General features: G+C 42.5%; 2 protein-coding genes across 2 annotated transcripts in view; one reads left to right on the top strand and one right to left on the bottom strand.

The window, feature by feature from the left end:
* ARPC2 (actin related protein 2/3 complex subunit 2) overlaps positions 1 to 20168 on the bottom strand; it is a 29831-nt gene extending 9663 nt beyond the window's left edge. The window contains exons 1-7 of the mRNA XM_025441525.3: positions 20028 to 20168; positions 19732 to 19813; positions 12081 to 12115; positions 9886 to 9998; positions 5656 to 5701; positions 2590 to 2776; positions 1583 to 1676 (exon numbers count right to left, since the gene is read on the bottom strand). Coding sequence (XP_025297310.1) covers positions 1583 to 1676; positions 2590 to 2776; positions 5656 to 5701; positions 9886 to 9998; positions 12081 to 12115; positions 19732 to 19805 — 549 coding nt within the window. The 5' untranslated portion in view covers positions 19806 to 19813; positions 20028 to 20168. The remainder of the gene's footprint in view (positions 1 to 1582; positions 1677 to 2589; positions 2777 to 5655; positions 5702 to 9885; positions 9999 to 12080; positions 12116 to 19731; positions 19814 to 20027) is intronic.
* Positions 19804 to 23646, top strand: part of LOC125754471 (sterile alpha motif domain-containing protein 1-like) — a 33578-nt gene continuing 29735 nt past the window's right edge. Inside the window, exons 1-2 of the mRNA XM_049106455.1 lie at positions 19804 to 19846; positions 19925 to 20407. Coding sequence (XP_048962412.1) covers positions 19804 to 19846; positions 19925 to 20407 — 526 coding nt within the window. The remainder of the gene's footprint in view (positions 19847 to 19924; positions 20408 to 23646) is intronic.

Here is a 23646-nt window from a genome sequence, read left to right as displayed (position 1 = left end):
ATAAACCCAGGTTTCTAAGGTCATTTCAAATAAATTGCCCCAGCCTTGGACTTTGGTGAGGAAGGCAAGGCAGATGGCTTCCCCAGCACAGCCTTTCCATATTCCTGGACGCCAGATGGGGCTGCATGGTGCCCATCCAGTCACTAGCTAGAGTTACGGTCAGTGCAAAAACGCGGAGATTTTCTTTTAAGACCAGTGCCCTACCACATGTACTTTGAGGGAGGAGTTTAAATTCATATGCAAAAAATACACTAAGTTCTCCTAAGGAACAAATCTCCTGGAAGCTCTCCAAGATAAGGTCTGTTTAAAGCATAAAAATAAGTTAAGATGTCGCCTGGAATAAAATGGAACAAGACTGGTAAAAAACCAGCCAAATCTAAATATGTACTTCATAGCTTTTAAAATTAGTTTCTCAGTCTGGATTCAGGCCAATTTCTAAGCTACTGCATTTAATTCCCCTGTCAATTCGCATAAAAACAGATGAAATGCCTTTCTGGAAGCTTACATTTAGGACCCAAGATATAGGTCTGTACACACACACACACACACACACACACACACTCTCTCTCTCTCTCTAACACAAAGTTTAGTACTCCCAGATGCTGTATCAATATTCCAGTTTTTCTGTACAGTGGCTCCAAAATTAGAATTTCTGATCATTAGACTAAACACAAAAAGCCCCCAGAGATAGATCAAATTGAGGCTATCACTTTTGAGTATTTTCCTTGCCGCTTAGGACACCCATAAAATATCCTCACTACATTAAGCACAACCATCTTTCAACTCTATGCAATAAAAAATATTCTGTCCCAGAATTCTTAAATCTCCTTACCCTGCCAAGGAACAGCATGAATGTGCAAAAGGTGTTTAAAAATTTAACCACTGTACTAGATTTTGAATGCTGAGCCATCTCAGAAGAAATCAGCCTGTTTTATTACTTCAATGATGAGCTCTTCATGTCTTAGAGCCAGCAACTGGTTAGCAGACAGCATGACAAAGCCACAATGAGGTATCGTATCAGACTAGAGTCCAGATGTACCAGAAATTCATTTACAAAATGTCCCACTAAAGCCCCATTCCTCTTCTTGTTACGTGAGCTGCTTTTGAGGGACGTGCTCTACAGTGACCTCAAGCAAACTATGGCTAATTTGCCTCACTGACCACTCAACGACTCTGGCCTATTGATGTAATACTTACTACTAAGAATTTTTAGAGATTCTGTTCTGAGAAGAGTTTAGGACTAAACCAAGCCAAGAATGGATCTTGCCAAGAAATCACAGGAAATGCAACGCAGGAAATGTGACTAAGCTTTAAATCAAAGACCCTATGGCAGCAAGGATGCTTAAAACTCAGTCACACCATTAATATGTTTAATCCTTAATGCACTCTCCAATTCAGTCCTGCAAAAGGTTAAAGCCACTAAGGAAAAACTATCCACAGTGAGTTTGGTAGGAGCTATTTAATTGAATCTTCAAGCTCTGGCATCTAAAGAGCTGCCCGTTTTCTATATTTATGGTATGTTACGGTACCCAGGTATAAACCACCACACCATGGTGTTCCCCCCAAGATGTCCACTCCATACCTGCATGAACACTTTTCCAATGACCACATCGTCGTCATCCTTAAACACTGTGCTGAAGACTACTGTGACTCTGTCCTTTTTAGATTCAACATACCTGAGGATAACAAAACCCACGAGGTAAGAAGTACAGAATGAGCATGAGGTTTTGTCAAGAACTTGATCTCCAAGTGAAGTAGATGGGTAAAGCCAAATAAATCTCTTAGTTCATAAAACCAGGCATGCCAAGGGAGACTCAGTATGTATGACCAACAAAGTCAGTATAACACATGCATGCCCTGAGAGGGGCAGGAGAGGAAAATCACCCTCAGTGGCTAGTACTGACTTGTCTGTGTGGTAGGACATGGAATCTAGGGTTTGTGACTCTCAGAACCTCACTTCTAAAAATTTCTTTATATACTAGGAGATTCCTACTATGTAGATGATCCAAGAGTTGCAAACATACAGAATGCACAGTCCCTTCTACCTCCCTATTACTCAGGCTATATGACTGAAGAATAGTGGTGCTTTAAAGAAAAGCACTGGATTTGCCTTTCAACTTTTGCCAACTTTTTTTTTTTTTTTTTTTTTTTTAATTTTTATTTATTTATGATAGTTACAGAGAGAGAGAGAGAGGCAGAGACACAGGCAGAGGGAGAAGCAGGCTCCATGCGCCGGGAGCCCGATGTGGGACTCGATCCCGGGTCTCCAGGATCGCGCCCTGGGCCAAAGGCAGGCGCCAAACCGCTGCGCCACCCAGGGATCCTGCCAACTTTTGATATAGAGACGAGCAAAAGTGGCCTCCTTTGCTCCCCCTGTCATCTATCTCCTGGCTTAAAGAATGTTATGAGAAACACATGGTAGGGGGGATTCATACAACAGAGTTTAAGGGTCTGACCTAACCATGTGTCTTTCAGAAAGGGCATGTAACAGCCACACCAAGGCTTTGGGACCAAGTTCTTCCTTCCTTCTTTCCTTTCTTTATTTTTATTTTATTTTTTTGGGGGGGGAGGGGCAAGTTCTATACTCACATGGTCTCATCGTCCCTATAATGGATAACTGCTCTGTTCTCTCCTTCCTTGCCCTCTTCTTGGAATTGGAAATATTTCTCAAAGACAGAGGCGAAACAATTTCGTTTCAACATGCCAGCCTGATGCACAATGGAATCCTTGGATGCCGGCAGATTTTCAAGGTCATATAGCAAAGAGACATTGTATCCTGGAGGGGGGGAAAAACCCAGTGGTTATATTAAATACAGAACAAACAACTCTGCAGGTTCTAAGGACATTCTATTTTGTTTCAGTGTCCATTCTTTTAACCCAGGTAGATTGCTGTCTATTCTCATCCGTCTCATATGGCAAAGTAAGTAAGATAAAACCTTAATTCTTGTAAAACCACTGTGAATATATACAGCTAACTAATAGATGCTATGCCAAAATTGGAATCAGTATCAAAGATGACTGATAACAAGTAGAAGCCATAATGCAGGAACTCCGATTAGAAATCTAGTATTCCAGATACTGTAGTCAAGAGGGGACTTGTGTATGCTATCAAGCTATAATAACATGAGTTACACATTTTTTTCTGATGGTTTAACCTGCCAAGTGCTAACACAACCAGTAGCTGGGTAGCTTTTTGATTAAAACAACAACAACAAAACCTCATCACATACCATTACAAATCCCTTTGTGGAAGGAGGCTAAGTATGGAAAAATCTGAAAAGTGTGTGTGTATATGTATATACTTCCCCAAAAGCTTTTACTTGCATACTCTATAAAAATTTCAAAGTGTTTAATTTTACTTAATTGGGTCTCTATAAGAATTTTTTAAGTTGGCAGGCAGATATGGTTATTCTCATTTTACAGGGAAAAGAAGTTCAAAGGAGCAGAGTGCTATGCTAAATGCAGCATGATACAGAGGTGTAGGTATTCTATTTTGAGTTGAACAGAATTGGGTCCAAATCCTGGCCTTGCCACTTTGTGACCTTGGACAAACTACCTAACCTCCAAAATTCCTGCGTCTATTTAAAAAGGATACTGAGAGGGGGAGGCCCTTGGGAAAATTTAGAGTGTACAGTATTTTAAAGTGCCCAGAACACAGTAGGTCATTAACTAATGGGACCTGAAGCCAAGTCTGCTGACCACTACACCCTATTCTGCCTCTTTACAGCATGTTGAGTAGGAGTTCCACCAAACAAGGCTGGGACAACTGATTATCTAATCAAATGATTAATACATGCCAAAAGGCCTATAGGTGGTTTTGTAAGAGTATCTGTACACCACTGTGGATCTTTTCATATAGATAACTGCTGGGAATAATTTTATCAGAACTGTATGGAATGTCTTAGACATTTATACTTTGCCACTATTTAACTTTTTTCTAAGAACATTCCTGAGATCTGTTTTTTGTTGTATCTATCCTCACTGAGAACACGGACTATCCAAATCTCTGTTCTAGGTTGTGCTTTTGGCATATTTTTGGCACTCCAATATTAAATAATATCAATCATCATTCCATTTTGGGCACCTGAAAACCGATAAGCAGACTACAAGATGAGATAGAAAAAGAAAATATTTAGAGTTCAGGTTTGTTAGTTTTAAGAAGCCAAATAAAACAAGCTAAGTAAAACTACAGCTAAAGTCAGACTCTTAAGTAAGGCTTTGATATGATGAAGAAAAACATACCGAGGATAGATTAAAAGTAAAAATCTACTATGGCTTGGTGAGACCCCCCAAGCTTGCTTAGATAAACCCATAGAAAGACAGGAGGTGACACACTACTTTCACTCATTTTTATACTTTCCACTTGTATGAACACAAGGTCTGCAATCCAGCAATGCCTGTGCTTTAGCAGAAGTGGCAGAAAAGGTCCAGGGACAGAAACATAAGCTCTCTGTGTTACACTCCAGGGGTTCTGATGGATTGTGAGATCTGAGCTGTGTCAAGCACACCCAAGAGTTCCTACACATTTTTTTTCTATTCTAGTTCTGCTCCTTCCTCTCCCTCTCTCTCTGAAATTCCTTGATTCCTTTTAAAGCCTACAGTGTTATTTATTTTTTGGTTTTTATTTCTCCATATATTTTTACCATCAATTTGGGGATGAACATATTCCAATATTCTTCATGGACTGCAGTTAATGCTTCTGCCCACAGTACTCCTAATAACAAGTTTCATCCCAAAGACCTATCTCTGTATTTGATATTTTGTTTCCAGAGCATACAGAAGACAGGGAAAGGTCTTCCACTAAGAGTGGTGAGGCATGTCATATTATAAGAAAACAAACAAGCAAACAAAACCCCCACAAAGGCTGAGGGAGGAAATAAGCTAGCAGAAGTAACCACTGTGGAAAGACAGACATGCCTACCTTCTTAGAATGATCTACAGAGACACCACAGGAATAAAATTCAAGTAATATTATGTTTAAAGGAACTTAACTACTTGGTCCTTATCTGGGGGGCAAGCTAAATGCCTCAGAATTTGAGACTACCACTTATTCACAAGGATGAAAATACTGTTCGTTTTTTTTTTTTTTTTTTTTTTTTTTTTGCTTTAAATTTTCTATAAAGCAATAGATCATAGCTGTTGTAATCAAGGAAGGCCATGGTGCTTTTCAATTCCTCTGGCTGCAAAGAGGCTATTATTCTTCATTAGAAGAACGGATTAAAAGGAGGGGCTGAAATTTCTGTTCTTTGAATATGTGAGAATAGCTTCTCCAAATGTGCAGAGTACAGAAATGGTGTTACTAGGGGCTGGGGTGAAAATCAATGTTTGCTTAGTCTCAAAAGGCTAAGAGAAAATCACCATGAGAAAACAAGTGGCCCACTGAGCGCAAGTCACTTGGCTCCACGACATAAATGTTAAAAATGACATACATCAATTCTGCACACCACACTGTGTACCATTACTGGATAAAGCAAAGCCCCTTATAAACTAGTTTCATGGAGAGGGTTGAAGTGGGAACTGGGCTCAGGCAAAAATATTTGTAAAAGGAACAATATTTAAATGAAATGCTTTGGTTAAAAAAATAAAAAAAGCACAGTACAAAACAGGACAGGTATCTTCCCATGTCACTCCACAGTTGCTCACATGGCTACATACCTGATTCGGGATTTACCAAGAAACTCCCGTACACCCTCTTTAATAACTAGAAAATACAAAAACAAATGTTAATCCAAAGAGCATGATAATGCCATTTTTAAAGCACTGTATTTGCCAAGCTTCTTCTAAGCCAGAATTTTTCATTTGGCGGATGGGACACTGGACACATAAAGGGAAGCAGATTTAACTGAGTTACCAAGCAAGTCACTCATTGAACTGAGATTAAATCCAAAAGGTTAATCTAGGATCTGTTTTTAAATCAAGGCTCATCTTTTACTCTTTTAGGAATTGGTCACGCCCTATATATGTTCTGTTCTCCCCCAGACCATGTATTGCACACAATCACTTTTATTTTCAAGAGTGCTGAAGGGTGCCAAACCCAAGTGAAAGAAGATTATGTCAGTTATCAACTAAGTACAGGCCAAACCAGTAACCCAGGTAAGTGAAGAGATAAAACCAGAATTACTGGGAACAGATTCCAGTTAGCCTGCTTATCTTGTAAGCTTTAAAATTATTTAGCTCACCAACAGTTTTATGACAAAAGACAATAGATCATTGAAGCATAGCCATTTATTTACACTGGTGGGTCCACAGAAGGTTGTACTTTCTACATGTTTTGTTTGTTTGTTTGTTTCCCCAAAACTAATACTTACTGCTTGGCTACTCTCCAGCTTTGAGGAGTAAATGATAAAACAAGAACCCTTTTTATACCTTCCTATTTCTCTGTCAGTATAACTGGTTCACCTGGTAGAAACTGCTCCTAGGCTGACAGTTCAAGAAACAAACATTTTAGAAGGACTAGTTCAGATTTAAATGTTACATAGGCTATGGTAAGCAGAAGGCAGCTATCTGAAGACAGAAAAAAGTAAACATTAGAGCAATCAGAACTATTTAATCAGTCTTTATATGTTTAAGAGCAAAACAGACATGGCTGATTCTTAGCCCTCATTAAAAACATACTTAGGAGGGAGGGGGGGTCGTCATTATTCTACAAGAAGGGAAAAACTGAGGCCAGTATTAACAGTATATGTAAGAGCAGTACGATGGGCTGCAGGATTTTGTATCTAGATGTTTTAGTCAATTTCTCAACACTACCTCACCACAAACACATTCATGATCCTCTGGAATTTTCTGGGATATCAAAAAAAAATTTAAAAAGGATACTTAATACAGAACAATCTACCAAGTTATAAGTAAACAAAAGCATTAACTTTTGTTTTAGTTTTAAGGGTTATAAATGCATGTTTTAAAGAATTCTATCAGCCAGAGAAAGCACTGCAAACATAGGCAGACTAGAGGGTAGCTCCATGTGAGCAGGAGCTCAGCCCTGCTCACTGTTGTGGTCTCTGCACCCACACATGTCTGTGTATGGGGAGTTGCAATAAACAGAGCTTAGTCAATATTGATGTTTTCTTCTTCTTTTTTTTTAAATTTTTTTATGATAGTCACAGAGAGAGAGAGAGAGAGAGAGAGAGAGAGAGAGGCAGAGACACAGGCAGAGGGAGAAGCAGGCTCCATGCACCGGGAGCCCGACATGGGATTCGATCCCGGGTCTCCAGGATCGCGCCCTGGGACAAAGGCAGGCGCCAAACCGCTGCGCCACCCAGGGATCCCTGATGTTTTCTTCTAATCTTACTTTCAACATACCCTCTATAATGATAATTAAAAAAAAGCAACAGCAAACCATGTATTTTTTGTCCTATTTGAAAAAATTATCACAAGGTGAGGTTCCTTCCTTCCTGTTCTTAAATACTCTTTAATATTCCACATACTTATTTCACCACTTTCTTACAGCTGGAAGAAATTCTCTATCTGCAAACTATAGATAACAGAATAGATCTCAATGCATGACTTTGTGATCACACTTATTTGTATCCAGGCAAAAGATAAGTAATACCACATGCAGTTCCGATCTAGTGACCATGTAGCCACTGTGAGGTTCTCTCTTTTACAGAAGAGGAACTCAAAGGAGATGTTAAGGTCACAGAGTTTTGGTGGCACAGAGAGATCTGACCTTCAGGTGTCTTATATACACCACTTCTCCTAAAAGAGTCTGAGGGATGGGGTGGTGTATAACCAGGCGTATCTCATAAGAATTTTAACTAGCATGCTATCTCTGAGTCATAATACTGTACTGTGTGCAATATGGGTACTTGGAAGAAGGGGAAATTAGACGTGGAAGAAAAAACCATTAACTCCTAAGATTTAGTTTAATTCCAAGCTTAATACTCTGAGATCTAAAAGGTTCTTAGAGCCAAATTTATACCCTGTTCAGCTCCTTCCACTTGGCAAAACCAGACAACGCTTCCGTGTTGATTCCACTTGTACTTTAAACCACAATTCACTTTTTCAATGAACGCCCCCCTCTTCCAAACTGACACCAGAAGATGCGTGGAGGCAACAACCCATCAGTCCTCACCATCAGATCTACCTGCCCTAGCAACAGAGGTTTTCTGCCTTGAAAAAGGGCCTGGGCTACGAAACAAGCTTCCTCTGGTTATCACAGACTAGTCACTGTTTAACCAACCCCAAGAGCCATTTACTGTGCACTCTGCTCCAAAACTCCGAATGTTACTTGCTCCACCCACTTGGGCGGGTGGGGTCGGTTCTTTGACCCCGCGGGAGCTACAAGAATAGCACTGTGTTTGGAGTTCTAGGGTATGGAAGGCACAGACTGGAAAGGAGGCTTAAGAAATCCAGCTTTAATGCTTTTTTTCCCTTCCAAAGATTATTATCATCACTGCACCTGCATCTTTAAAGAAAGAAAACTGTCTAGGGAAAATTTTGAGTTGTCTGTTTGAAGGTTTAACAATTCTTTTCAGGTAGTTATTTTATGGTTACTCAAAAGCAGGGCCACTTAATAGCCGCTTGTTTCCTTTTGTTCTTAATCTGGTAAAGAGAAGAGGTGGCCACTAACTTTTATAGAATAATCCTTCATATGTTTCTATGAGACTAGGTTTTCCTCCTTAAGCTTTTCTTTCAGGTAAAATCACCCTGAATACAAATTCTCTAGACATTTCTTCTTCCCTTGAACTTATGAGGCAAATCAGAAAAGGTTTTGGCTCTTCCCTTGAATTGCTGGGACAGATCAACTGCATATGAATAATTAAGAGAAATAATGGTCTATGATTTCTAGGATTGCATTTACTTAACATCAACTTTAATTTTTATACCAAAATATTACTGAGATAGAGATTTTTTTTTTTTTTTTACAAACACCATTTTCATTGCGTAAGTTTTAAGTAATTCAAAAGGAATCACCCTTAATCAGAAAGAAACTAGAAATAGCTGTATCTTCATTAACTGGATTAAGGAGAACCTAGCTTGTTAAAACTAAAAGATATCTGAAAACTGATTCAGGAACTGAGTCATACTTCCTGCTTTGAGACCCAACCACAACGTGTGCTCACTGGTGTAACAACATTTTCTTTCTTCCATAAATGGTTCTACCCAGAGCAAGTATAGTTCAACAGGAACCAAACCTGCTACTTTAGCTATAGAAAAAAGCCAGTGAATAAGGCATGGCCATTAAGAATTTCAAAATGCACAGAGAGCCTTTCTATTTCCCCTGTGGTAGTCATAAGGAAGAAGAGAAACTCAAGGAGACCAGCTCTAAAGAAGTTTACATCAAAAAGGGTAGATTTGTACCTAAATTTCCAGAATGAGAAATTAAGACCATAAAATTTAAAGGCCAGAGCTATATACCTACTTCACAATATTATAGAAACAAAATGGAACCCATCTGATAGCTTTTTTTTTTTTTTTTTTTTAAAAAAGGCTCCACAACACAGAGCCCAATGCAGGGCTTGAACTCACAACCCTGAGATCAAGAGTCTGATACTTAACCAAATGAGCTACCCAGCTGCCCCATGATAGCTATTTTTATACTGGTCAAAGAATGTATTCTTTGGTGCATTTTTTGAGAACTAAAGTTTTGTTTTCATTGGTTAGGGAACATCTTTATTTTTCTAGAGTAGCAAACAAGTAAGCAAAGAGCCAAAGCTTTTTCTGAAAAATATGCTATCGTTATGGAAAATGAAGTCAAGAAGTCTTGACTGAAGTGAAGTCACTTCACTTCACATCTTGACTGAAAATGAAGTCAACCACTTCACTGGTTAAGTGGGCTAGCTGTCCAGAGTGATCAGTGCAACAGACCTTCTAGGAATGGCAAGCTACCAATAAAAGGTGAAGAGGAAACAGGAGTCCCAAGGAAAATGATGTAGAACATACCTCATCAGCACCATGTGCCTGAAGTTCCTTGTAGAATTTCAAAGAAATACTGACCATCACTTTTGTTTTGTCTCCATTAGGATTTGAAATATGATAGAGAACTCCATCAAAATCTGTGAAGAAAGTAAATAAAACTGATTAACTTAGGAATGGGGAGTAAGATCTCAAAACACTGGTCTGCCTTGTTACAGGACACAAGGAGGTCCCCCTTGGAAGTAGGCACATAAATAAAATGGTATTTATTTTAAATCCATACAGAAAGTCAGCAAAAAAACACTGGGATAAAACTATCAAGTACTTATCTCTTGGTTCTCTTCTAAAATTACAAAGCTATTCTTACCTCCATCATAGCTTGGTGCAGAAAGTTATTTTTTTTTAAAGATTTTATTTATTTATTCAAAAGAGAGAGAGAGAGAGACAGGCAGAGAGAGAAGCAGGCTCCATGTGGGGAGCCTGACATAGGACTCGATCCCTGGTCTCCAGGATCACACCCCAGGCTGAAGGCAGCGCTAAACTGCAGAGCCACTAGGGCTGCCCAGAAAGTATTTTTTTAAAGGTTTTATTTCTCTATTCATGAGAGACATAGAAGAGAGGGAGAACCATAGGCAGAGGGAGAAGCAGGATCCCTGAGGGGTGCCTGATGTGGACTCAGTCCCAGAACCCTGGGATTACAACCTGAGCCAAAGGCAGATGCTCAACCACTGAGCCACCGAGGTGCCCCTGAAAGTATTTTTTTTAAAAAAGCTTTTGTTGCGATGTATTTTATTTTTAATTTTTATTTATTTATGATAGTCACACACAGAGAGGGAGAGAGAGGCAGAGACACAGGCAGAGGGAGAAGCAGGCTCCATGCACCGGGAGCCCGACGTGGGACTCCATCCCGGGTCTCCAGGATCGCGCCCTGGACCAAAGGCAGGCGCTAAACCGCTGCACCACCCAGGGATCCCGTTGCGATGTATTTTAAACAAGCCTAGATTATAACGTGTAATCAACTCTTAATTTCCCCGTGACTTCAATAATTATCAACACACGGCCAATCTTATTTCATTTAGATGCCCCCCTCAATGATTTATTCTAAAGCATATCCGAGACATCACATCATTTTATCCATAAATATTTCACAATGTATCCCCAAATAATAAAGAATTATTTATTTACTTTTTTTTTAAATATTTTATTTATTCATGAGATATACACACAGAGAGAGGCAGAGACACAGGCAGAAGGAGAAGCAGACTCCCCTCAGGGAGTCCAATGTGGGACTCGATCTCTGAACTCCAGGATCACGGCCTGAGCCAAAAGCAGAGCTTAAGCGTCTCAAGAATTTTTTAGAAAGCACAGCCACAATACCACTACCATGCCTTAATTTTTAAAACCAATTTCTTAATATCAAATATCCAGTCAAGTGTTCAAATATTCTGCCTCAAAAAACCAAACCAAAATAAAAACAAAACCAAAAAACCCCACAATGGTTTTAAAATACTGTTGTCTTATTTGAATTAAGATCCAAATAAGAGCCCCACACTGCGTTTGGTTATTAAGTTTCTTCTAAACTATATACAAGCCTCCCTTCTCTTTGGCTTCTACCTTCCTGCAGAGAGGATTTAACTGGTGTAGTTCCCGAAACCAGATGCTGAGAACCTCAGTTTAGGGAGATTTGACATTGCTAGTTAGTGGGAGAGGACAGGGATGGTGCCTAGCCTCCAGTCACAGCACTTCAGAACTGCAAAGTCTTCCCAGATCACCTAATCAAATACCCTCACTATACAGAGGGTGACTGTTTTAACTCCATGAAGTCCACACAGCACATGAGTAGCATCAATATCTAATTCTTAGTAGGGAACAGAAAGCAGTAACTTCTCTGACTTGAACAGGTCTCTAGTATTTTCCATGTTTCCCCACTACTCTAGTGTTGGGAAAACTGAGATGAAGGTTACTTGAAGACAGTAATTTAATATTTCCAAATTAAACAAACTTTAGTTTATACCACAACATTAAGCCCAAACCTCTGAGATATCAGTAGGTAACTTTACAAAGTTCAATAAATCCATAAATAATCATCTAAAGCAAAGATCTCAAAAAGCATTGACAATCAGGGGACAGTACTCCAAATCTCAAAACTTACTTTAGGAATGATTTTGTTTTCTATTTTTATATTGTGCCTTCTCTTACAGGGTTAAGGTAAGGACACTTACCTGCAAATGTTACTTCTACTGCTTCTGGTTTGTTACTGCAAAACAAAAGAAAAGTTCCTTAGTAAAGATAGTTGTATTGCTGCTGGCCTTCAAAAGGACTCACAAAGACCCCTGAGCTTTACTTCAGATTGGAGCATTCTGGACCAATCTTATGCTTACTGCTGACCTGAGTACACAATTTGCTTCCTCAGGTACCTGAACCTTTAGGCTCACTTAAGGTAGAGGATACAAAAAGGCAGCAGGACAGACACAGCTTTTGTTTTTCAGCTGCTGTCCAATCTCTGTCATGGTTGGTGTCTTACCTCTAGTTTTGAATTCCTTAGGACTATGATACACACTTTTGCATATATATAGGAACTACCAAATGCTATCTTTTGATCAATGTCTCCCCCACAGGACAGGAGTGATGGAAGTAGAGGTAGTACATTCCACAGGAAAGCTGCTAAACAGAATGCAGAATGGTTTTAATTTACTGAAGATGAAAGCATAATTTCAGTCCATAAAACAAGAAGTTCTATACCATTTCAAAGACAATCTGGAAGTCTTCCTACACGTCTTTCTCTCTCCCTTTATGTCACCAAAGTACTCACCACTCTCCTTCAGGAAGCCCTCTTTCACTGGTTCTACTCTAGTTTTGTTTGGTTTTGTTTTGTTTTGAAAATCCACTTTCTATGGAAGTGCAGCACAAAACAACACTGTGGAATCACTGAGAACAGTCAAGACATCAATTTTCCACCTTCAGCTTTTCATCAGGACCATGTTTTCAGACAAATTAACACTGCACGCTTTTATTTTTTCACCTATTCATCTATAAAATGGGAGAATACAAGTGATCCTACTGACCTTATAGAACTACTAAAGATAAAGAGAACAGACACAGAATAACCTATCCTGGCAGGCAATGAGGACAGCCTGATACTTTCTGTGCAGCTCCTAGCTCAGCCTGGTACAGAAACTTCTACTTGATAAATGCTGCTGAGTTATTACCTAGAAAGCATGACATACATACTAGCTATACACAATAATTGTTAATTAACCTCCTGTGAAAAGCCACCTTACATGATTTCCCCACTTCTCCTCAAAACCCAATGGTAGGAAACAAAGGAAGACTCCAAGGTTTTATCTCTAGCTACCTAGGACTGCAATGATTCCACTTTGTTTTATGGACCAGCAGACAAGACACACACATTTCCACAATTATTCTTGCCTAATTTGCTCAAGACCACACCATCAAGTACATCTCTTTTATACTACCTCCGCTCCCTTACCTGTAAAGAGAACCACAACTGAGCTGCCCTCTAGGGTTGCTGGGAAATAATGGAATATGTGGCGTGGTTTATGAGTGTTAAAAAGCTGCTGCAGATGCTACACAATACCTTTCCAGGAAACTGGCTTCTACGAAGCATACGTTAGCCCTGCTGAAAAATCAACCAATACAAGTCACATACGGAGTTCCACTCTACTCCTTCATGGCCATCCATGTGACTTAGGAAAATCGCTCTGGGAGTCTCTAAGAATGGAAGCATCAAGTGGGTTTATGGAGAAGCAATGAGTTTAGAGTATGATGAAAAGAATGAGATGAAAACTTAAACTGATTCTGATCTTTCATTAGAAACTGTAGCCAGCAAAGACAATGAATGGCCAACCACCATTCCTCACCTCTAAAAAACAAGAGCAAAGGAAGAAGCAGCACAAACATTAATCTATGGCTCACTTGAATGAAATATGAAGAGGCTGCACAATGGGAGGAAGCATGGAAGTCTATTTTCCTGGGAAAGGGTGGCTATGCCAAAAAGTCAGGGTGGAGGCTTGTAAAAGTCCGTATTACATCACTTAGTAGGTAGCTGGGTTTTTTTATTTTTTAAATCCTTAGACTTTAACTCAGTCAACAAAGGACTGAGTTCCTCACTCTCCTACTTTATCAGCAGACTGAGAAAAATTAGGTATAAATAAAAACCCTAAGGGTTGCAAGCTGTAAACATTAAAGCAAAATAAAACAAAACCACAACTTTTTTTTTTTTTTTTTTTTTTAAAGTAGGGTCCACACCTAGCACTGTGTCCAATGCAGGGCTTGAACTCATGATCCTGAGGATCCAGACCTGAGCTGAGATCAAGAGTTGGACACTAAACTGACAACCACCCAGGTGCCCCCAAGCTATCAACATTTTAACTAAAATTATGAACTTCTCTAGGCTGTAAAGTTCCCCAAGCAGATCCCCACTGGGAGAAGTTGCTTAGGAAGAGGTATACTAAGTGGTTTGCTGCTTGACTTGGGAATATTTGTCAAATCACTGCCATTAATATTTTAGTTTACTATTTATGGCTACACAATAGGTTATAGAGGAGACAAGCTGTAGAGAAGAACATTTGGCCAAAGGAGTGTTCCTGAGAGGTCATGTGGGAATTACAACTCTGTACCCCAACAAATAGACCATACCAAGAGTGAAATATACCAAACAGGATGGCATGTCAATTACTAAGACCAGGTGTTTGTTTCCCCAGAAAGACTGGTCTGGGCGAAAGTGTACCTCTAACAAGCCCAGAAGATAAATGGTTCAAGTTTTTTGTTTTGTTTCGTTTTTTTGTTTTACCATCTGGTAAAGTTTCAGATGCTGGGAATGAGGTTAATTAATCACAATAAAAGGAAGGCCTTTAGCATTGACTGTTCAACTCAAGTCCTGTCACCTACTGGCTAAAAACCATACCCAACGTGGCTCAGATGTTGCTGAGCCTCAGGATCCTTTTCTAGAAAATGAAGATTAAAAGGTTGTTGTGAAGATTAATTGAGATGACATGTGTACAGGAAAGTTTCCCAACCAGTGTCTTGTGACTAAGTTACAGACATGATGAGATAATGAGCCTCACAGCCCTCAGGGGCAGCCCGGTAGCAGGATCTCTAGGCTAGACCATTTACTCAAATTTGCCATGCAAGTATGTTCTGTGTATGACAGATCATAAATAAGGTTAGAAGTCAGTGAAAGATATCTGCACAATGCTTCATGCATACGTCTACTCCCTCCACAACTCTCAAGAGCCCTAGTTTTCTCAACTGTAAATGGGAACTGCACATTTTAAAATCAAATGGAATTATGATTTCAAAGCTTATAGCAAATAAGCTATTTGCTTATTTGTCTAATTCATAGACAGTGATTGATGAATCAGTTTTTCTGACGGAGTCAGAAAAGACCAGACTTTGAAGTCATGGTTGGAAGAAGTCGTGGGACTGTGCTAACTCCCAGAATCACGAATTGGTCAGCACTACAAGGAGAAACAGAACCCTGTATCAGTGTTGTAATGTCCAAAATCCTAGAACAAACCAGCTAGATAAATCCTCAGGGTAACTGACTGGATTGCACAGGACACAAACATACTCAATTCATCCAGATGGGTTTCAAAAGCTATTCTTAAAATCCTTAGGAAAAATTTTCTTCTATCCTTTTTGTAAGGAAGCTTCTAAAATGTCACCAATCAATAAAGGACTCCTGACAGTTGCATTTTCCAATCTTCTTTTCTTGTTAAGATTTTGGAGTTTTTACTCCTGAATGCATCCAATTCTCCATTTGGGCATTTATGTCCCTCTTCTACTTACCCCTTCTATGAGCTGAACGAAAGGAATTACTGAATTCTGCTATTTCACTATAAAGTTTTTGATCACTCTTCTGTAATTCCCCTATAAGGCTCCCATCATCCAATTTGAGCAAAGACCAAAAAATTGTCTACTCTCTAAGCCGTATCTCAAAATATGAAAAACCAACATGATTAAAAGCAGATTCACACAGCATCAGAATAGTGATAAATTAAGCACCTGAAGAAACAAAGATCCATTCTGCCTGGCCTCATCCATTCCTTAAAGAGAATATTTACTGAGCTAACTATATATACAATGAGGATGCTGGGAAAGAAAGACAACCAAAGTGATAGGCCCTGACCTTAAGGAGCCATCAGCATAGCTCTAGGACTTCATGCACAAAGCAATGCCGAGGTCAGAAGCTAGGCAGCAGTGTGCAACTGTAATGACCTGTAAAAAGACCAACCAGACATTTCCATTCCTTCTGGATGCTTAATGTCCCAATTCCGTATCACTTCAAACCAGTCTGTCTCTCTGAGGACATATGCAGCATATTTAGGAATGAGAACAAGGTATCAGCAAGATTTAATTTATTCCTTTCTCAAGTTTCTCCTCCCACGGTCTTTGCCCACCCCAACTGGCACCGCTTGCTTACTGAGCTTCACTCCCCCTCACACAACCACAGAGCCCCACAATATGCACAGCTGTGGCAAGAAGCCAGCATGTACTTAAAAGCAACAGCAATTTGCATCTGACAGCATTTCCTCAATTCTGGACTTCAGACTGTAAGTTGACAGGCCTAGTTTTTGAGGCTGAAAAGGTTCTTGGTGTGTATACAGTAACAAAAAAATTAAATTAATTTGCCAGATTACTTCTGCTTTAATTGGGCATCTGGGTAAGAATTCCTAAATGAAAAGGTAATGCTGTTGACAAGACCTGCATGAGCTTATTTGCAGTGCTGAGCGTGGCTTCTTCATCAGCATATTCTCTTAGTGTGTAGGCTGTTGGGGAGACAGTTTACTAATAATTACCATTTTGTGACGATATATGAATTGTTCCAATAAGCCATTTTCCCAGAAGTGTGGTAGGAAAAAATTAAAAGCAATTTGTTGGGAATGAATCTTAGGCTTTTGGAACTGCCTCCAAATTAAAAGGTGATCATGCCTAAATGTTCAACGTTTAGATAACAGAGCTGTTTTACCCAAAGCAAGTTTAGAGTCTTAGACTCTTACTTAGTACTAGGATGTCACAGGCAAGAAGACTTAGGAGGATGGTGTGAGGCATCGTTTAAAAAAAAAAAAAATCAACCTCAGGAGGAAAATTACTGCAACTGTATACTGAAGCATATACCACAGAACTATTTTTAAGACTATCTCATGCTTGCATTTTCAGTAGCTGCAATAGTCCTAGTGCTGTTTTACAGACTTTCTGCAATAATGGAAATGTTCTACTTGTGGGCTCTCCAAATATGGCTGCTACCAGGCACATGTGGCAACTGAGCACTAGAACTGTGGCTGGTGTGAAGGGGAACTTAATTTTAGTTTTATTTCACTTTCTTATTTAAACTTAACCAGCCACATGCAGCCACCGGTTATTGTACTGGACATCACAGAGTTGGGAGAGATTCACTCAGGAAAATGCTGCTCTGAACCCCTAAGTTCCCCAACTGGTTTGTCCTGAGAAGCAAAGCCAGGTGGAGCTGCCCCGTCCCAGCAGGTCCCCCCACTGGCAAAGCCATTCCGATTTCAGGGTTTCTTCTGCAAGCTACTTCTCTTCATTAATGTCTTTCTCCCATCGCCACCCTAACACACCTCACCCTTCAGCTCCTCTCTTGCCAACAGGCTCTTTCAGAAAGGCCTCCTTTCTCTGTCCCTGCTTGGTAGAATCCCATAAATGTTTATGATGATCACACTAGTCATTTCTTGCTGGAAGTTCTGGTGTAGTAGGCATGCGCCTTAATAAATAACGTTAACTCCTTCACTGCTGCCTCACCATGTAGGCCTGGAAACTCACCGCGAGCTTAGAGGCCAGCTCCTGCTAGCTGTTAACATCTGCAATCCCAAGAAAGCTCTACCTCCTAGGCCTGATATCCGGGTCTCTTTTCAAAGGTTTTCAGAGTGCTTTTCAGCAGAACATGTTTTTAAGCCCACGTATTGAAAGTAGCATCTCAAAGAGAAGACAGGCCAGACTAAAAGCCAAAACTTGCCCTTCCCCAATATCCAACATCGCTATAACATATACTTTGTTGAGAAATGTCCTAGAAGTTCTAACTTAGGCTTCCAGACTTGAGTGCCTATTTTAATTCCTCTGAAACGATATTTTGTAAGAGTTATAGTTTTCTAAAAGGAAAAGGGTGGATGGTCTGGATAATGAGCTTCATTTTGGAATCACAAATACACAAATAGATGTGAATGTACTTCTACACTACAAGGCAGGCTTCTACTTGAAAATGAACAGGCATTTATCTTGTAGATCAGCTTATAACCACATAGGTCTCATTCTTTGCTAGTCTGGACTCGAGAATGCGCTTAACAGGTTCATCTGTGAAAATGCAGAAGTTAATTTAACTTCCTCCTATGTGCTACACTGCTCAAAAAAGTACCCAGCAATCACCCAAAATAAGACTCGGAGCTGATTCACTCAAACATTTAAAATGCAAAGGAACTGGTAAGTGAGGCTGAAGACAAGAAGCAAGTTAGCTTAAAATATAAGTAACTGCAGCCCCTGGCAGGAAACAGTAGCTCTTGCTTACTGTAAGCCTCACTTCAAGGAAAGCCATGCTTTACTTTACAGATAAAACCTGTGACCTTACAAAAGAGATAGGAGACTCAATATATTCAATTTAAGCGGTGAGCTAGAAGCACTTTTCTTAATGCCTCCAAGCCACAAGTTCATTAGGAGCACTTAGAATTTCCCCTCCACCAATGCTCTCCCGGCCACTTACTTTTCTATCCCTAGTTCCCAGTTCACCAGCAAGTGGGCACTTATTTCCTCAACTGTGCAACCAAGAGGCGAGGCCCCAGCCTCAGGATGTGGAAACGAGGCAGAGGGACTGGCTACAGGCGACCGAAAATCAGAAGCTAAAACCAGATCCCTGGCTCACGTTTTAAATATTAAAAAAAGCAAAGAAGCTTTGGAGGAGGAGGAGGAGGAGGAGGAGGAGAAGGAGGTTGTTTTCCACTGATGCTTGCGTTTCACGGAGAAGGCTGCCTTGGAAATATGTGCTAAGGCTACCTTTAAAAAGGCCACTGGTAAATTAAAAAAAAAAAAAAAAAAAAAAAAGGTTATCTGAGAACTTTATAGACTTTGGATGCCTCTGAGTGTGTACCTGGGCCGGGATTACCACTCAAGAAATCACAGGCCAGGGGTCTTGTATAAGAGTTTAAAAGATAAATGGGTGGGGAGAGGAGTATTAGAACCTCAGAAGAGAGATAAGGGAGGGGTGCGGATGGGGAGCCTATCTGCTTTGCTTGAGAAATATGTAACAAAATGGCCAGTGTGTCTTATGTCTTACGGTAAGGTTCGGGGAAGGGAAACTAGAGAAGTCGCGTTTTTCCGGCTGCAAGCCTGGGTCTGCTTTCTGCTCCTTTAGACGTGGGGGTGGGGGTGGGGGTGGGGCCGGGGCCGGGGAGCGAGGAGGCCGGCGGGGATCTGGGCCTGCACCTTCTGCCCTCCTCCAGTCCCGGGAATTCTGGCAACTCCTTCCAGCCCAACCCCAAACGGGCTTTCTCGGGGTTCAGAACAATGACGCGGGGTGCAGAGGGAGGGGGCCCGCTCGCTCCAGAAGGCAACGGGGTCCTCGGCCGCAGCTGCCCGCACGTCCCCCAGGTCGCCTGCCCTCTGGCACGCGCGCCCCGGTGCCCCGCCGCTTCCGCATCCCTCCTCCGAGCCTCTCCCCACGCATCTCGGCCCCTCACCCCGCCGCGCCCAGTCGCCTCCCACGATCACCGCGCCGGGGCCGGACCCGCGCCCAGCCGGGCCTCCGCCCTCGTCCCCGCGAGCGACCCCGCGGACCAGCCGGGGGTCCACGCCGCCGCCCCCGCCCCCGCCCCCGCCGCCCACCGGCCCCGGGCGCGCGCTCACCCGGCGGCCGCGTTCTCGAACTTGAGCGCGAGCGTCTCCTCGATGATGCGGTTGTTCACCTCCAGCAGGATCATGGCGGCGGCTGCCCCGGGCAGGGAGGGAGAGACGAGGGAGGGTGAGGGTGGGTGAAAGGGAGGCAAGGACGGAGGGAGCGGCCCCGCTGCCCCCGGAGGAGGGGGGGTGGGTGGGGTAGGAGGTCAGGGGCGAGGGGACCGGGGCCGGGGCCGGGGGAAGGCGCAGACGCGCGCTCGCCCTCCTACGCGCGGGCTGCGGAGTCACCCACCCACCCGACCGACCTGGCCCCCGAAGCCTGAACCCGCCTGCCGAGCCGCCGCCGCCGCCGCCGCCGCCGCTGCCGCCTCACCGACAAGCCCGGTCCCCGCCCAGCCCCCGGCTCCAGCCGGCCACTTCCGCTCTCACACCCACTTCCGCTCGCTGCCCGGACGCGCGGCCCCGCGGCGCCATTTCCGCTTCGACCCCTCGCGCACGCGCACGCGCACGCAGGGGCGCCGCGGAGGCTGGGCTGGCGCATGCGCGACCCCCCCCATCATCCCGGGTCCCCGCCCCCCCCCGCCTCGCTTGGGGCTCCGATGCCCGCCGGTCTGTCCAGCCCCTCCATCCCGCTCGTCCCGGAGGTCCAGCTCCAGCCTTCGGGTCCTGTCGGGTCAGGGACGCGGTGAGTGTCGCCCGGGTCGTCTCCCGGCCGGCTCGTGGCTCTCAGCTCGTCGCTGTGCCCCTCGTGCGGCGCTAAGGGCTGTCGGGCGGCAGCGTCGCGAATCCATGGGCTAGTGCTCTGTGCGGGGGGTACAGCGACGAAGGCACGGACGTCCTGCCCTCGTGGGGTCGACAGTCTGGTCGAGGGAGCGTGACCGACTAACCCTCGGTTCAGAACTACACACAGACCAGCAGTGAGGAGCCCCCCGGGTGAATGGGCCTCCCTGGGTTCCTCACGCCTGCATCTCTGTGCCTGGGGGGCTGGTGTGGGTGCCACGCACGTGGTCCCTGGCCTCGACACCCTCCCCATCCGTTGCACACGTGCATACTGACCGCGTGCGGGGTCTGCGCCTTCTGCGTGTGCGCCTTGCCCTGTGCTTTCCTCCTCCAGGGGGAATCTTAACAAACTCCGTGGAGTCTCTCCTACACGCGTGGACTTATTTTCTGCTATGTACTCCCCAAAAATGAACAAAAACTAGCCCCTGTCATCAAGGCCCAGACAGCTCTTTGTTGTTGTTGTTTTTTTTAATGAACATTTTTAAACATTTAGAATCCAAAGTGATTTTATTATTTATTTGTTTTGGGGGGAGAGAGAGTGCCTGGGCACGGAGGGGCAGGGGCAGAGGGAGAGTGAGAAGCAGACTCCCCCGCTTGAGCGGGGAGCCAGATACGGGGGATGGATCCCAGGACCCTGACATCACAACCTGAGACGAAGGGCAGCCGCTTAACTGACTGAACCACCCAGGCGCCCCACCAGGCAGCTCTATAAAACAGATTCTTACGTGCTAATACTTTAGCATTAGTGTTTATTGAACTAAAATAATGCACAAACGCGGTGTAAAAATGTATAGGTAAACTAAAAGTCTCGTAATGAAAAAAAAAAAAAAAGCAGTTCCCTGGCCTACTTTGTAAATGCAGTATCTTCAACTCTTACATATTCTGATTCCATCCATAAATCAAAATACATACTTGTACTGTTAATTCTTGATTTGTTAATTTTAAGCATTATCTGTTGACTTCCTGCCCTGATAGATAAGAACCTGATAGATAACCACTCAGGCTCAGTTGGTTAATCTGTCTTTGCTCAGGTTGTGATCCTGTGGTCCTGGGATGGAGCCCCCCATCAGGGATCCCTGCTTGGTGGGGAGCCTGCTTCTCCCTCTCCCTCTGCCTGCCACTCCCCCTGCTTGTGCTCTCTTTCTCTGTCAAGTTAATAAAATCTTTTAAAAAACAGAAGAACTTGGTCTTTCACTTCTGCCCTTGCCCTCTGCAAAGTTATGTAATAATTTTTGGTGAAACCAATAATAAGCACTTAAATTATAATGTATGCAAATATCGTTCACTGATGAGCCCTGAAGTCCACTACATCCATGCCTTCTAACTTCTACAACCCTTTATTTTCCTTAGACCCGATTATTGCCTTTTTTCTCTTACTTGTCAATTTTGTATATTATCTACAGTTGCCTGCCTGTCCCCTCTTCAGGTGCTCTAAGACTCTGTCAAAGTCTAGCAATATTTCCAATATACTCAAATACATAAGTTCCACTTTTTCTCTAGAGTCTTTGTCCCAGAGTGCCTCCTTTCTCTTGTTTCAATCTGGATTGACTGCTCTCTAGACTTACTGTTGTCATTCTGGGATTTTCCTTCACTGCTGTTCTGGGCTGTTTTGTCAATTTCCTGGACAAATTGTCAATGACAGTTGTCATTCTGGGATTTTCCTTCACTGCTGTTCTGGGCTGTTTTGCCCATTTCCTGGATCCCAGGTTTTCCTTTCTTGGTTTATGTGTTTTGCTAAAACATCTTCTCCAGTAACTTCCTAAGGAAGGAACTTAAGAGATATGTTGTTGGAATCTGCATATTTGAAAATATCTTTATTTATTTATTTTTTAAGTAATCACGTCCAAAGTGTGACTCTTACTCAGGACCCCAAGATCAAGAGTCATGTGCTCTACTGACTGAGCCAGCCAGGGGTCCCCATATTTGAAAATATCTTTATTCTAACACTTTAATTGTAGTTGGACTGTGTTAAGAAGAAACCCAAAATGGTGCTACTTAGGCCAGTTCACCAACCTGGGGCTTAATACCTAACCGAATTATGCTTTCAACCTTCCCCAGAAATGTAGTCTTAAACATTAGGAATTTTCTGGTGGGAGTCGGGAAGAATGCTTTGAATCCCAGCTGACTTCTGCTTAATCTCACTATTAGCCCATTGCCTTCCTGCTGCCTTCCATGGGTTAAAGTCTATAAAAAATGAATCTTTGGTGGTAGTAATGGAGGAAGGGGTGGAAGTAGGGTGAGTGGGGTGGGAAAGGCAACAATCCTTTACTAGTGGATTTAGAAGACTAAAGACTTTTGATATGGCTTTTCTTCCTATTTTCTTTATCTTGCTTTTGGTTTATTTAAATTTATGACTAATAGGAGCTATGTCTTTGTACTACCACCCACTTTTCTTGAATCTTAACATATTATAATTAAACTTACTTCAGAGGTTTTAAAAAAATAAGTGTAGTGGAAACTTCCCTTGAATCCAACCAGATTCCTTTCCTTTCACCCCTTTTCCTCAACACTTAGGGCCTAGAGGTGGTATCAGCTTGTCTGCTGTTAGTCCTGGCTTACTGCATTCTCTTGTGGTTCCTATACATCCATGCTTTGTTTTTTTCTTAAGATTTTATTTATTTATGAGAGAGAGAGAGAGAAAGAGAATGAGCAGGGTGAGGAGCAGAGGGAGAAGAAGCAAGCTCCCTGCTGAATAGGAAGCCCAATGTGGGGCTTGATCCCAGGACCCTGAGATCATGACCCGAGCAGAAGGCAGATGCTTACCTGACTGAGCCACCCAGGTGCCCCACATGTATGCTTTGTAAATAGCCTTTTGTAAACAGCCCCTCTTCTTTTTTTTAATTTTTTAAAAATTTTTATTTATTTATGATAGTCACACACACACAGAGAGAGAGAGAGAGAGGCGGAGACATAGGCAGAGAGAGAAGCAGGCTCCATGCACCAGGAGCCCGACATGGGATTCGATCCTGGGTCTCCAGGATCACGCCCTGGGCCAAAGGCAGGCACTAAACCGCTGCGCCACCCAGGGATCCCAACAGCCCCTCTTCTTAAGTCTCCTGTCTATTCTTTGTAGGATCAAGATTAGTACAGGTTGGAGAGTGATATCATAGAAGATAGTGAAGTCAGGAAACTCCAGGAATTGGT

The sequence above is a fragment of the Canis lupus genome, chromosome 37 (assembly GCF_003254725.2).
Source record: "Canis lupus dingo isolate Sandy chromosome 37, ASM325472v2, whole genome shotgun sequence".
In the NCBI taxonomy this organism is placed as follows: domain Eukaryota; kingdom Metazoa; phylum Chordata; class Mammalia; order Carnivora; family Canidae; genus Canis; species Canis lupus.
This window is presented reverse-complemented; position numbering and strand designations above follow the sequence as displayed.